This window comes from Symphodus melops (assembly GCF_947650265.1).
Source record: "Symphodus melops genome assembly, chromosome: 2".
Classification (NCBI taxonomy): domain Eukaryota; kingdom Metazoa; phylum Chordata; class Actinopteri; order Labriformes; family Labridae; genus Symphodus; species Symphodus melops.
In genome coordinates this window covers 28,527,412-28,541,686 of record NC_136692.1, presented here as the reverse complement: position 1 = coordinate 28,541,686, position 14,275 = coordinate 28,527,412, and the positions used below count along the sequence as shown (strand labels likewise).

Below are 14,275 nucleotides of genomic sequence, written 5' to 3'. Positions count from 1 at the left end.
TGTAGTCCAAAGCGTGTGGCGCTGCCTTCAAAATCAGAAGTCTTTCTGAGCGCTGCCCTGCCTGTAGTTGGCTCAGATCAAGTTCGAAGTGTTCTGACCTTGCTCCCTTTCTGGCATCTCACTCACATACAGTGTTCCCCCTTCTCCTCGTATCAGACACATGGAACCACTAAGAGGAATTTTTATGACCCCCCCCCCCCAAACTGTCAGAAATGCATACCCACAGAAATAGTTCACACCCCGATGAAGAGCACCTACATTAATACGACTCAATGCAGAGTGACCAACAGGCTCCAGCTGTGTCGAATGGATTACTATGATTATTTTTATGACAGTATAACATGTACAACACATTAATGCCTCATTTCAATCCCTATAATGTCTAAACCAGAGATATTAAAGTTTCATGCGGTGGGTTTGCCGGGTGGCGTGCATTACTGGGTCACAAGTCCCAGCCTCAGAGGCTTCACTTACTGCTGGAAGTAGGGAACACCCCAACACAATGTGAGTGAGCGTTATGCAACAGTTAGCTCTGACCAAGTCGTTTTTAAGAAACTTTTCTGTTTACCTTATAAAAGGGATACATGGGTTGCCAGAGATTTGCATAATTAGGGGTATTTCTCTTTTAATTTACAGATCAGTACATAGCTGATTGAAGGAGGCTTAAGGACGGCTTTGTTCCACCTCTCTGTCTGTTACTTGATTGGTCAAAAGGGAGGAAGGGCCTCTCTTAAACCAATCCCTACGCCCTCTCCCGACGCACTTTAATTCCGTTTGTGGGTTCTCAAAAAGGTTGGTTTTAAAGCCTAAATACTCACCATTACTTACAATTACAACAAAGACACATATCACGTTTAAAATGGTATGAACCCTTTTTATGTAACGTCAAAGTTGTGAGAGAGCGCAACAAATTTCAATGTTTATATTCTTGTTTATAGTCATGACAGGACCTCCAAACAGGTCAGGATACCAAAAAGAAAGGGGGCTAAGGCATTAATTATTTAACGGTCCCTCCCTCCATATCGGCCTCTATGGAGGCCGACTTAACTTTGTCATTTATTCATAGCAGATATAAATATTGACAAACCAAACCATGAGCTACTTCAACGTCATATAAAGTATTTAAAAAACACAATAAACAGAGTTACAGGATAACAATACTGGTCTTATTAGAGTGTAGTATGTAAATGAGTGATCATGGCCGAGTGCCGGTGTGTGTTCTGAGTAAACCACAGAGTGACAGGTGTTGACTCTGATGAGTGATGATGCTTCCATTTCTGCCACTGAGAAATGCAAAACCCTGAGCAGAGTGAAATTACATCTGTGTCCATGTGTGTGTGAGACGATATGGAACTGAGCTCATCTATCTATCCATCTATCCATCTATCCATCTATCCATCTATCCATCTATCTATCTATCTATCTATCTATCTATCAGTCTGTCTCTTCTGGACCGATGCAGGAGAATGTACGGAGAGTGAAAGCAGTCGAAAAGCAGTCCCCCATAATTACATCCATTCTTGACACAGATTTGTCTGTCTTCAAGTCTCGTCTCTGTCAGAAAGCAGGTGTTGATTTAGGGCCGAGGTCAGTTCAAGTTTGCTGTATGATGAAATGAATGATAGGTGGCCTAACACCTTAAAACCTTTGGAGTTATGTGAAGCTGAAGTTGCAGTTTTGGGTGAATCGTGTTTTTTAATCTGAGCTGTGGGACAAAATCATCTTCTGAGAACTTTTGTTTGAACATGTTAGAAGTTAAACTGCATCTTCACCTGCTGCCCAGTAAAAATCAACTCTATAGTTTCATGTAATTGAGGTTCAACCTTTTTTCTGCCTACATGTGAAGGAGTCTGTTGAACTATTTTTGTTTTGTTTTGTTCCAGAAAAACGTGTGAAACAAAAGGTGTTTCTGATCTTTATAATTCTTCATACTCACATTTTCTGAATTATTTCAATATGTGTTTAAAAACAACCTGTTGCTCTTTGTATAGGTCAAGAATTCTAATTTTGCAGACTTCGCGCTATTTCAGAGTTACCTTACATTTTTTGATATCATTGGATAGAGAACAATTTAAAGGTCACATATCATCCTCCTCTTCAACCAGTTGAAATACTGTAAGTCACAGAGCTGACGTGCCTTTTTCTAAATCTACTCCAATCCTGTTGTTATGATTAGGTTCTGTTCAGTGCCCTCACACTTGTGTGTGTTGTCTGTTTCCCTCTGTATGTCTGCTCCTCCTGTGTCTCCTCCCCTGTGTTCACTATATGGTCTGTTCATTAAAAGAACCATTACACCATTTAACCTGTCTTTGAGTCGGGTGTCTGGGTCCAAACACTATACACACTGTGTGTATCGTAACACCTGTATTTGATCATGTCTATAAACCCCTCTATTTCAGCCCTGCTCAGAACAGGCTGTTTCTGTGTCTGTAGCTTTAAATATGTAAATGAGCTGTGTCTGACCACGCCCCCTCTCTGGAAGGGCTCGGCTGTACTCGGTGCTTTCTCGCTCCATGTCCTGTTGTTTACGGTGAGAAGGTAGACTCAGAGGGCAGAACAAACACCTAGCTGTGGGAGTGTCACCCACCTGGGGGAGGGGCTACTGCCCTTTGTGATGTCATGAAGGGAAAATCTCCAAACAGCCTGTTTGAGCACATATTTTCTGAAAAGACGAAGATGGACTTTCCTCATAAGTGTTTGAAAAACACAGTAAAGTATATTTTGCATAATGCGTGACCTAATATATGCTTTGAATAACTGCAACTAGGATATTTAACACAGCAGCTGTGTGAAGTATTTGTTTGTGACTTATTGAGTTTAAACAACTTTTATCAACCAATTAGGACAAGATAAATATGCAATCTCAAAACTGTTCCTGTTTAGTGTAGCTTCATGTATTTTCAGCTGGCCACCACCAACAGCAGAAAAAAAATTAAGTGGGACTTTTGCTTAACGTACTAAATAAAGTAGCTGATCATTAATGTCTGAATCACTTTGATCTGGTAAAGGACGATTAATCAAATATGAACTATATCCAAACAATGACTCACCTGATGCATCATGGGAAAAGGTAGCAGAAAAGAAAAAAGACGTTAGAAAAGGAGAAATGATAAATGATAAAAGAGTCAGAACACAAATCTTAACAATTCCTACATTGAAACCAGAGATCTGTGTTGCATGTTAAATATTTGAGCCTTTTGATTTTATTTTAACTAAAACAGAAGAACAATAGGAGTCATTGAGAACAAAGAGACGTCAGATGTTTTGACACATGCAATGATACAGTTACATCTTATTACTGACTGTGTGTTACACACCATGACACAGTGCAGGCTACTGTAACTTTTTCTCACAGATCCACTGGGTTCTGGCGCTGCAGTTGAAGTCGTTCAAACCGATGAAAGTGATCATTGTGCGAAGGTCACCACAGTCTTCTCCTCCGAACGCTCCGTCAGGCTGACCTCTGGCCCACTGCAAACTACAAGCAGAAGAAGGAATATCCCTTTAAATACTTGTTTTAACCACTGACTTTAATTATTAATGGACGAAGCCTGAGAGACGTCAGACTTCTGTTACATGCTGGAAATCCTGTCTCATTTTCAGTCAACCTAATGAAGCTGACGCGCCTCTTGAAGAACCGTCACATCGTGTATTACCTAAAGTTGATGGGACCTGTTTGGAAAGACTGGATTAAGGACACAAAAGCTAAAAGTATATACTGCTGTCAACACAGTTTGAAGCAAACTTTATTTTAGGTACCTAAAGAAACCTCACAAACAAATCAGTAACAGCCTCGGTTAATATTTTACACATTTACTGGCAGTACAACAGTTTTTCGCTTTGGTACATTAAAAATGTTTAATCCTAGGGGTCGCCGGTGGCGCAGCGGCAGTGCGCGCGACCCCATGTATTGAGGCTCAGTCCTCACGCGCGGGCGGCCAGGGTTCGCGTCCGGCCTGTGGCCCATTTCCCGCATGTCTCTCCCCACTCTCTCTCCCTGATTTCCAACTCTATCCACTGTCCTCCCTCTATAATAAAGGCATAAAAGCCAAAAACAAATCTTAAAAAAAATAAATAAATGTTTAATCCAGCTGATGTTCAATCTTTACAGCACCAAAAAAACCCAGCAGCCTCCTCCAGTGTTGATCATTTAAGCCAGCGCTGAAGTGTTAAAATCTGCAGTTCCTCCAGTGACCACTGGTGGCGGGCTGCAGCAGCCTCAGAAGTCACATACACACCCATATTAAAATGTGAAATTTACAGCAGAAATTATGTGTTATGTTTACAGACAGGTACAGAAACAAAGTTGGTTTTGAAAAGGTTATAACAAGCACAACTTATATTAACTATATTAAAGCAACTACATACAACTTTTACACCTTTAAATAGTCGTAATAAAGATCTGCACACATAGTGAAACATTTAGTTTTCTCAGCACGGTTGCTCAAATGTTTATAAATACGTCACCTGTCTTTGTCCACTTCTGTTCCATCGACCCACAGCCAAGTCCCCTCCTCTTCCCTGTCAGTCATCCCGACCCACGCTGCCATGGAGAATCCAGTGAGGAAGGCCTGTCATGAAACAACAAACAACAGACTCTGACACACCAGAAGTATCTCACACAGTCGATGAATATCCTGCGTCCTTGTTTCTTCCTTCATGAATCCCAAAAGGTTTTCTGTGTCATATTTCGCCATGTGTTGAAGTCCAACCTGGTGAACGAGAGGGTCGCGTCCCTACGCCTTTGGGTAGAGGACAGGTCTCTGACTATTGTCTTGGCCTTCGGTCTGAACAGCAGTGCGGAGTTCCCGGCCTTCTTGGAGTCCCTGGGAGAGGTGCTGAATAGTGCTTCAACTGGGGGGACTTCAATGCTCAAGTGGGCAACAACAGTGAGACTTGGAGGGGGGTGATCAGGATGAGCGGCCTCCCCGATCTGAACCCGAGCGGTGCTCTGCTATTGGACTTCTGTGTTAGTCACAGTTTGTCCGTAATGAACACCATGTTCGAGCACGGGGATGTCGGAAGAAGCCGGTCAGACTCAACAGGACCAAACGTGTTGTGAGAGTCTGTTGGAAACATCCGGCAACAACAGATCCCAGGGGACGCTGGAGACATTGAGTCCAAGTGGACCATGTTCTCCACCTCCATTGTTGAAGTCTCAAGCCTCCCTACAAGCTGAATAAGGAGTCCTATCGGGCGTTACTCGGGCCTGGGAGGAGTTCGGGAAACCCCAGTTTACCCCAACTGGGGATGTAGTCGAGCAGAGGAAGGAATACTTCGAGGATCTCCTCAGTCCCACTGTCACGTCTCCCACTGTTGAAGCAGAGTCTGAGACTCATCCATCAAACAAGCCAAAGTCACTGAGGTGGTTGACAAGCTCCTCCGTGGCAAGGCACCGAGGAGGGATGAGATTCGCCCTGTGTTACTCAAGTCTCTGGATGTGCAGGGGCTGTCGTGGTTGACCCGTCTCTGTAACATAGAAAGTGAATCTGGACTGGCAGACCAGGGTGGTGGTCCCTCTTTTCAAGAAAGGGGGATCGGCGGGTGTCTTCCAACTACAGGGGAGTCACATTCCTCAACCGCCCTGGGAAAGTCTATTCCAGGGTCCTGGAGAGGAGGATCCGGCCGTTAGCCGAACCTCGGATCCAAGAGGAACAATGCGGTTTTCATCCGACAGGACACTGTGTCAGAAAGTTTGTATGTGCATGTTGTTTTTCTATCGCTACTCCTCCACATGGAAAGGAGTCAGCTAAGGCGGCCCCGGGAGGAGTCCTCCATGCACATAATTAAACGGTTGCATAATGTTTTCTGTTCACTCGTGTGTTGTTCTCCACTCTTTTACTGATGTTGTCATCCCATTGGACGACACATAGCATTGATATATTAAGCCTTGAGTAGCCGACTCAAGGCTTTGTCCATTTTTTCACTTCTTAACTCAGGAGACCCCCCCCGTCCCCCTCCTGTCTGACAGGTATAATCTCCCACTGTGAGGTGTATATGTAAACAGCCAGGATGGGAGAATCTCTGGAGGAGGCCTGATGAAATGATCTCGATATTATCCAGAGTGCATGTGTGAAAACAGCTATGACACATCACCTCAACTCCACCAACAACATCTCCTTGATGTTTAAATAATAATAATAAATTACTGAAACCAATCAGCAGTACAGGAATATTAACTTACCTGTTCCTGTCGGCTGTTGATGATCACCAGGTCAGCGTCTCTCTGCAGGCAGTCCTCCCGGCTGTCGTCCCAGTTTCTTTGCTGAGACGAGACGTAGTAACAGCTGGAGGCGAACATCAGCCAGCCCCGAGGACAGCCGCGTCCCTCTGTGCCAACAGGACCTTATGTGTCACAATACAGAGCAGTGTCATGATGCAACACACGCAAATGAACATCACAAGGTGCAGGCTGTAAATTGATTTATTCCCTCCATAACCACTTTCCTAATGAGTATATGATCTTCAGTCTCTTTCAGCAGCATGATGTTCAGCCTGTTAATGGTCACACTTTGAGAACTGCACAAAGAGCCAGATCAGAAAGTGCTGCTATAAGAGCGTCTGTGATCACCAAGTGTTACGTGTCTAGCAGTATTAAATAGTGTCGTCTCCGTATTCGGGGTGCAACGATTCACGTAACTCGATTCCTGATTTATTTGACAAAAAGAGATTAAAGAGGAATTAAAACTGAAAAAGATTCCTCTTAATTTTTTCCATGAAAACACAACTTCTCCTCGAAACCTTTTTTGGCTCTTGAACTCTTTTGGGCAAGCGAGGCTGCAAACCTGCATGTCAGCTTGGTGTGTTACTTTAATAACTGCAGCAAGGGTAAATAACTGGAGCTTGTCATTGAGCTGTCGATTAAATGCTGCATCATCTTGGTTGTGCTATTTGTGTGTTATCTTCTCACCTCTTTCTTTTTCTTTGCTGGGAAAGCCAAACTGCTTCCACACCTTAAATGTCACTGCTGCGTCTTCAATTTCAAAATCTTGCTCCACAGTGGCCTTGATAACGCCTGCTTGTGACATAAAACAGCCTCTGCTCCACAGCTGCTGACGCTCACATCGAGGTCAAACAAGAGAAGCATGATTTCTAACTGCCTCACGATTCATCTCTACTCCTAATACATATTGTTGCTGCATGTGTGAATGCAGGAGAGAAACTGCTACCCCACAACTAACGTTTCAGGGCAGTGTCAGAATGATGATGAGAGGAGCCGATGATATTTATATCGCGTGAGAGGTGAGCACCAGTTTTTAAGGTTTTTGATCCTCTTTGCTGATACAACTGAATCTTTGATTAAAGGATTCATTATGTTTTCCAGCTTGTTGCAGCTGCAGCGTCGTGTTGGATGATCTACCTTTAACAGAGGGCTCAGTGAGAGCGAGTCTCAGAGCGATGTTGAGGCTTCCTTGAAGAATACACAGCAGACCGACGCTCAGCAGAACCACACGGACATGTCCCAAGTCTATAACATACAAGAAAGAGAACATTTCATTTAACCTTTATTTATCCAGGAAAAGTCCCACTGTGGTTAAGAACTTATTTTTCAAGGGAATCCTGTTGACGTTACACTCACAACATACAGACAGCAATTAAAATGATGATAAAAAAACGAGCAGAGGAGGTCTCATGTGTTCTCAGCCTGGATTTAAAGGCATTTAAAGAAATGAGTTCAGTTATTTTGAAGTATTTTGCAGCATGTGCAGCGTGGCCGTAGACCTTTTTCCCCAGTTCTGTGCAGGAAAGCAACAACTGATCATTTGAACCCAAACTGTAAGAATCAACATTTCTTTGTGTGATTAGGTGGCACATGTAGTAGGGGAGTAGCCCGAGCATGGCCTTGTAAATAAAAGTGCACCAGTGTCCCAATCACAGCCGTGCAGCTCAGAAATTGATTTTTTTTTCAGTAAGAGAAAAAATGCAAAAATCTAAGAACACAAAAATAAAAACGTTAAGAGGAAGAAGGCCGGGTGCTCCAGAGCCAAGCGGCTGTCCCAGGTTCGACTCTGACCTGCGCTTTTTTCCTGCACGTCACTGTTAAGTCTTTTACCCCTATTTCAAACTCTCTCTACTGTCCTGCATGAAAAAGAAAGAAATCAAACTTAAAAAGGGAGGAATGGGAAGTAAAAAATAAGAAATACAAAAACTGTATGACTAAAGTCACCAGTCGTTCATTTAAATCAGATAAGCTTGGGTCATGCTCTTGTTATTTTACACAGAACACTTCAAAGAGCTCAGCTGTCTCTGATACTCACTGGGACTGCTGGTCTTCTCTGTCGCAGCCTCCTTGGGTTTGGCTGTGGGGAACTCCTGATACACGCCAGCCTCAGCATTAACATAAGACCTACTGGAGGTGAGGATGACGGCCATTTTGAGTCAGAGCGGTTTGAAGTTCTGTCTTATGTTGCACTGAGGCTTTTTCCTATACGTCAATGGTCCTCGCGTGTGGAGGAAGTATTGTGCCATCAAAGGTTTCAACCTCTGTGTCATGTGGTCTTACAGGTTCTTGTTGTTAAATCATTGTAAATATTTTCTGGATTTATGACTAAAAAGGAAACAGAACAGAAATACGAGACTACTTACTAATGCAGAACCTTCTGGTAAAAAATGACTAACTTAAGTAATATCACTCGAAAATGAATTTAATGAGCCAGTCTGCTGACATCAAACATTTTTGTTTCTGCATTTCAATCAAAGCTGAAGACCAGAAGTTCAAAAATAATTCTTTGTTGAGTCAATAAATCTAAATCCAGATTCTCATGTACTGACTGTTTTGATTTGTGTCACTCAGTGTAGAAACGTCCTGTTGAGAAAAGCTTGTGGAAGAGCGTGAGCACAGCTTTACACAACAGTGACAGAAAACGTTGCACAAGTTCAAAACACGTCTCAAAAGAACAGACAGATTAAGTAAAGAACATTTATTTACCATTGAAGCATCATATGGAGAGACTGTGGTTTATACATACAACTACATCATAAGAAGAGTGACAGCGGGGGTTCAGAGATTATATCCAGTGAAAAAAGGGGAGCCAGTGTGTTTATGTTCCTACAAATCTCATCACACACCACGAGCCTGAAGTTCTCCGCAAAAACAAACAAAAAGCAAACAAGTCGATGAGATGACAGATTCTCAAAGTTCAGGGAAACATTCAAAAAACTAAATCTGAACGTGCGACCTGAAATACAGCGGCAATACGTGAGACATTTATATTGTATTACTGCATTACATGACCTTACTCTATGATCAAACAAAGTTAAAATAAAACAAACCAATGCATTAATGCCAGGCTTTAATTAGGTCATGATTCACATGCCTGGTAAGAAGACAGTTTTCATCACTGAAGTCTGCAGAGAGAAGAGATGCACCGATTTCTTCCGACCATAACAAATGTTTTCCTGATCCGACCTGCTGAGTCGGAGTTTGTCAAATTTCAAGCTTCTTTTGTGTTTAGTAACTGCGTCTAAAAAAACAGTTAACTTTAAAATAAATGTGTTAAAGATGACATTTTGATGAGGGACTGCATCCTGTGTAAAAATGAACTGATATATTTCAAAATCGAATCCAAAGCGGTCGCAGAAACTCAAGTTGGTCCAGCATGTTGAGCTGCCGCGTCACTAGTTACTTGATTGTGAATGTTTACCTGTACAGAGGTACAGGTCGGGTCTCACTGAGGAGGAGGAGGAGGAGGAGGGGGGGGAGGAGGGGGAGGGGGGAGGCTGGAGAAGGGGACTGAGTTTGGAGGCCACATAGGAGAGGAGAAGGAGGGGTTGTAGAAAGAGGGAGGAGGAGGAGGGTAGAGAGGGAAGTTGGGTGGAGGGAAGTGGTGAGGAGGGGGAGGGGGGTAAGGGCAGTGAGGAGGGGGGTACATGGGAGGGATGTTTGTGTGTCTGAACTGTTGGTGTGCGTGTCTGGGTGGAGCGTGTGAGCTTTGGAAAGGTGGTTGTTTATGTCTTGGGTTCTGGTGCCTGAACGAAGCCCCTGCATGTCTTGGTGGGAAACCCCTTGTGTCGCGCTGCTGTGGCAAAGGGTTCTGGGTAGTGTGGTCGGGATTATCTGAAAGGTGAGAAAGGAAAGTGAGAGAAGTAAAAAACGTGTGTTCAGGTATTGATCTGATAAAGCATAAACGTGTGTGTGTGTGTGTGTGTGTGTGTGGTTACCTGTACTGTTGTCCTTTTTCTTTCTGGAGTTTTTCACTTTCCTTTTTGCTTCCTGCTCCTTCTCGTCGTCACTGAAGTCTAACGCCTGGACAGAGATCGACATATTACTCTCTAGATAAGTTGAACAACGTTCTCTGGGAGTGTGATGGAAACTTCACGTTCAGTGAAATCAATTAAATGAGTAAAAAAAAAAAAAAAAATACAGTCACATGTGTGGCTTACTGATGGCATTAATAGGCTGTATAACGTGCTTACCTCAGCAGGTGGCTCCTGGTCGTTCTTCCACGATGCGTCCGATCCCTTCAAACTGAAAGGTCAACACAACTTATCAGACGGTTTCAAAAAGGAACTAGCTGTCAATCAAAGAGTCCAAATGAGTAATGACCGCTTTACAACAACGAATCAAGCAGAGAATCTGGAGTGACCCGAGGACACAGATCCTCTCTCCTTTGTCTTCCTTCTCGCTCCCGGTGCGCTCGTTGAGCATGCTAACAATTTGCCTTAGACTCAAACTGTTCAAAACCATCACCATGACAACCAGGTTTGAGAGAGGACTTCGCACCTACAGTAGGTGGAAGATTTAGTTTTTCTGCCTACATAGAACGATCCCAGCTGGTGCAACACCGTCATACGTTAAAGCTCCCGATCGAACTCGACGACCTGGTGCCACCCAGCACAGAGGACAACTAGCCGTTAGTCTTTAACCTCCGTGTGCACTTACAGTTTGAGCTGCTGGGTGAGGATGTAGGCCGTGAACTCTTTGTTGTGCGGCGTGTAGTAAAGAGTGAGTCCCTCTGTCAGTCCTTTTCCGCTGATCTGATCCGAAGAGTTAAAACGTAAAATGTAGAGTGGACTGGAGACCGGGCCGAACACCTCGAACACCTGAAACATCACACACACACACACACACACACACACACACACACACACACACACACACACACACACACACACACACACACACACACACACACACACACACACACACACACACACACACACACACACACACACACACACACGTGTCAGAGGGGATCGAGGCACCGCTTCCTGTAGACTGAGCTAAAGCACTGACCTTTCCAACAGCCACCCTATCAGATGTAAAGATGATGCTGTCATCATTGAGAGGGGGCGTGTCCTTCAGAGACTGGATGACGACTGCAGACAGAGATATTTATTTATTTTTTAGATGTTTGTTTTTTTCAGTCTCATATATTTGTGGTAACGTGACGAACTAGGAGTGAATATTTACCGAGCTGCTGGATGATACTGGAGATGGTTCCTACGGGCTGCAGCTCTGCATCTTCTGGTAAGGACACAGAAAGCTCCTCGACTGAAGGCAGCTCCTGAACACAAACATGACGACAGCAGGTGATTTCATCTGATGCCGCAAAGAACTACCGCCATGTTTGGAGTATAAGACGCACTTTTAAAACCCTTTGGCCAAAAAAGTTGGCTGCGTCTTATACACCAGTGCAAGCAGCATGCCTGTATAAAATGCTGACACACACACACACACACTGCCATTATCTCTGCAACAAATGCATCCCCATTCATTGTGTTTTGAACGCTGAAAGACGGCGACACAGATCAGGCTGGCAGAGCGACTTCTTCTTGCTTTTACTCCCTCATGAGGTCACAATCAAACATTTACAAATTCTTCTTCTCTTTTGATTGAAGGAGTTTGATATTCATGTTGAAGAGTGACCAGCAGACTTGAGGTCTGAGCTGAACAACTTTTCCTGCAGGATGAGAGCTCGACTAGTGTGCTGTAGCTCGTAGGAGAAAACTCCACAAAGAACAGCAAACCTGAATGCTTTATGTTATTATCTAAAGCTGAGAGCAAAGGAGGTAAACAATCCTTCAGCTCCTTGTTCCCCAACATCTCCGACAGTCACAACAAGAAGAAGAGCTCCTTCAGAGGAAACACAAGCAGGACGTTATTTTTCCTCTGTGTGAGCAGACTGACCTCGAGCAGGACTTCATCTCGTGTCTTGATGGGCACTGGTTGACTGAAACCCTCGTCATCGTCATCCCCCTCCAACACGCGAATAATAGCAGAAGAGGAGGAAGAGGAAGAGGAGGAGGAAGAAGAGGAGGAAGAGGACGAGCTATCGCTGAGGAAAAGAGAGGAAGAGCAAAAGTGAAATGACAGTTTGATACTTTTCACATCTCACCATGTCTTAAAGAAGGATAGGAGGACATCAAACTATCACAGTGAAAAAAAAGGCCTGTACACTCTTTGTGCTCGGCATCACCAAGTTGATACATAAAATATAATCTGTTTTTTTATTTAAAGGTCACATATTCTCCTCGTTTAAATACTTTAAATAAGTCTCAGAGCTTCTCTTCAACATGTGTGTGAAGTGTGTTGTTGTAATTCCACTCTGATCCTGTATTTGATCATGTCTATAAACCCCTCTATTTCAGCCCTGTTGAGAACAGGCTGTTTCTGTGTCTGTAGCTTTAAATATGTAAATAAGCTGTCTCTGACCACGCCCCCTCTCTGGAAGATCCTGGGTGTCTCAGGCTTTCTCGCTCTCGCACAGATGTTTCACTTAGAGCACAGGGGGACTGTTTGAAAAGGGGTTTAATATGTCCCCTTTAATAAACTGTTTGTCCTTTGTGTGTAGATACCTGTCTGAATCCTCTGAATCTTCATCTTCATCATCCTCCGTCTTTCTCTCACTGTGTGAACAAAGTGCTGCTGCTGCTGCGTCTTCTATTTTTACTGTCTGTGTGTTTGATAACTCAGCATCTCCATCGACACTGACGTTTTCCAGAGGCGTTGCCATGGTGACCTCCATCTCCTCTTCATCCTCCTTTTTCACCTCTAAAGTCTCCTCGGATTGTTTTTCATCCATCTGAAAGGCAAGTATGCACATATTACATGATCCACATAAAACACAAATGATGATATTAGGAAATAAATAAAATACAGCATAAATTCATAACATAAAAAATACAGTAGTTTCCTCCATTATTCAACCACTTTCTAAAACCACTTTTGTTAAAAATCAGCCTTGTTAACATGTTAAAACTACATCCAGGCTAGCACGAGTCGGCTAACTAAGCAAGCTAACGAGCTAACATCCACTAAAGACTTTAAGTTTTAAGTTAAAAAGGCTCACAAGCTGCAAGGCAGTGTGATCTGAGAGGAAACACCAGCAGACAAGCTGTGTGCATACATACCATTTAAAAAACATTTACCTGAGTGTCTGTGAAGGTAAACTATCCGCTCTGCGAGGAAGCTTCTAAACTCTTAAGCGCAGTTGGCAAATTCAAAACAATCTGGATCCGTTCTGACCCTCCAAAATAAAAGCACACTTCACAAAGTTGTTAGGAGAGAAAAACATAAATGAACCAAAACCAAGATATGTTCATTTTTAAATAACCACACTTGGACCACACAGCACCTGTGGAAACACAGTCTGTAAGGGACACAAATAATACTCTTGATATATCAGTTGGACTGAGAATATTTGGATGTCTCACAATTCAATTTCATTTCTTTCGATTCCTGGGGTCACAATTTGATTCAAAAATCTATCTATGATTCAAAATGATTCAGGATTTACAGTCATCTGTGAGACTAGTTGGATTTCTTACTGCTTCATTTGGCATTTCGCTGAGTAACAGAGCTAGTCCCAACGCTTAGCAGGGAGCGACCGATTCAGCTTGAATAATAAAATGTTATAAAAATAAAATAGAATTTGAAAGGGTGAGATATACAAAACACAAATTGTACAAAAGGGTGTAGAAGTTGTGTGGTTTATAACAAATAAATACAAATATTACAGTGTATATACTCACAGAGTGCATGTATGAATGAAATACAATCTTCTTTCTGAACACGTCAATAAACACTGAAAATGTAGAAACTTCTTAAAATAATATTTGTGGTAGAACTGGATTGCATTAGTTTGCAAATGTTGTTGTAATGTTGTTGTCTGATCGTGTATTCGGTTATAAATCGAATCTTGACATTTTAATTTGAAGTCGATCCTGTGCAGTTCCGCTTTTATTTCGTCCTCTGTGTTTGCTTGACGTAATGAGGGCCACACGCACACAACACGTGGGGTTGTTTTTCCGGGTGTGCGCACAGCTGATGCGC

At 43.0% G+C, this 14,275-nt stretch overlaps 2 protein-coding genes across 2 annotated transcripts; both read right to left on the bottom strand.

Annotated features, from left to right (window-relative positions):
* Positions 1 to 3,173: 3,173 nt before the first annotated feature.
* On the bottom strand, positions 3,174 to 8,813 carry LOC306819607 (CD209 antigen-like protein C). The gene is made up of 6 exons (XM_079336998.1): positions 8,567 to 8,813; positions 8,259 to 8,536; positions 7,361 to 7,468; positions 6,185 to 6,345; positions 4,468 to 4,571; positions 3,174 to 3,478 (listed from the first exon to the last, which is right to left on the bottom strand). Exons 2-6 carry the CDS (start codon positions 8,371 to 8,373, stop codon positions 3,334 to 3,336), a joined length of 633 nt encoding a protein of 210 aa, XP_079193124.1. The 5' UTR covers positions 8,374 to 8,536; positions 8,567 to 8,813; the 3' UTR covers positions 3,174 to 3,333.
* Positions 8,814 to 8,906: 93 nt separating this feature from the next.
* Positions 8,907 to 13,482, bottom strand: naf1 (nuclear assembly factor 1 homolog). Its single transcript, XM_079336997.1, is given in 9 exon segments — positions 8,907 to 10,103; positions 10,106 to 10,246; positions 10,417 to 10,468; positions 10,883 to 11,043; positions 11,237 to 11,319; positions 11,414 to 11,507; positions 12,131 to 12,278; positions 12,799 to 13,025; positions 13,372 to 13,482. Coding segments are annotated over 8 exon segments (1,341 nt in total). The 5' UTR covers positions 13,372 to 13,482; the 3' UTR covers positions 8,907 to 9,668.
* Between the last annotated feature and the right edge of the window lie 793 nt (positions 13,483 to 14,275).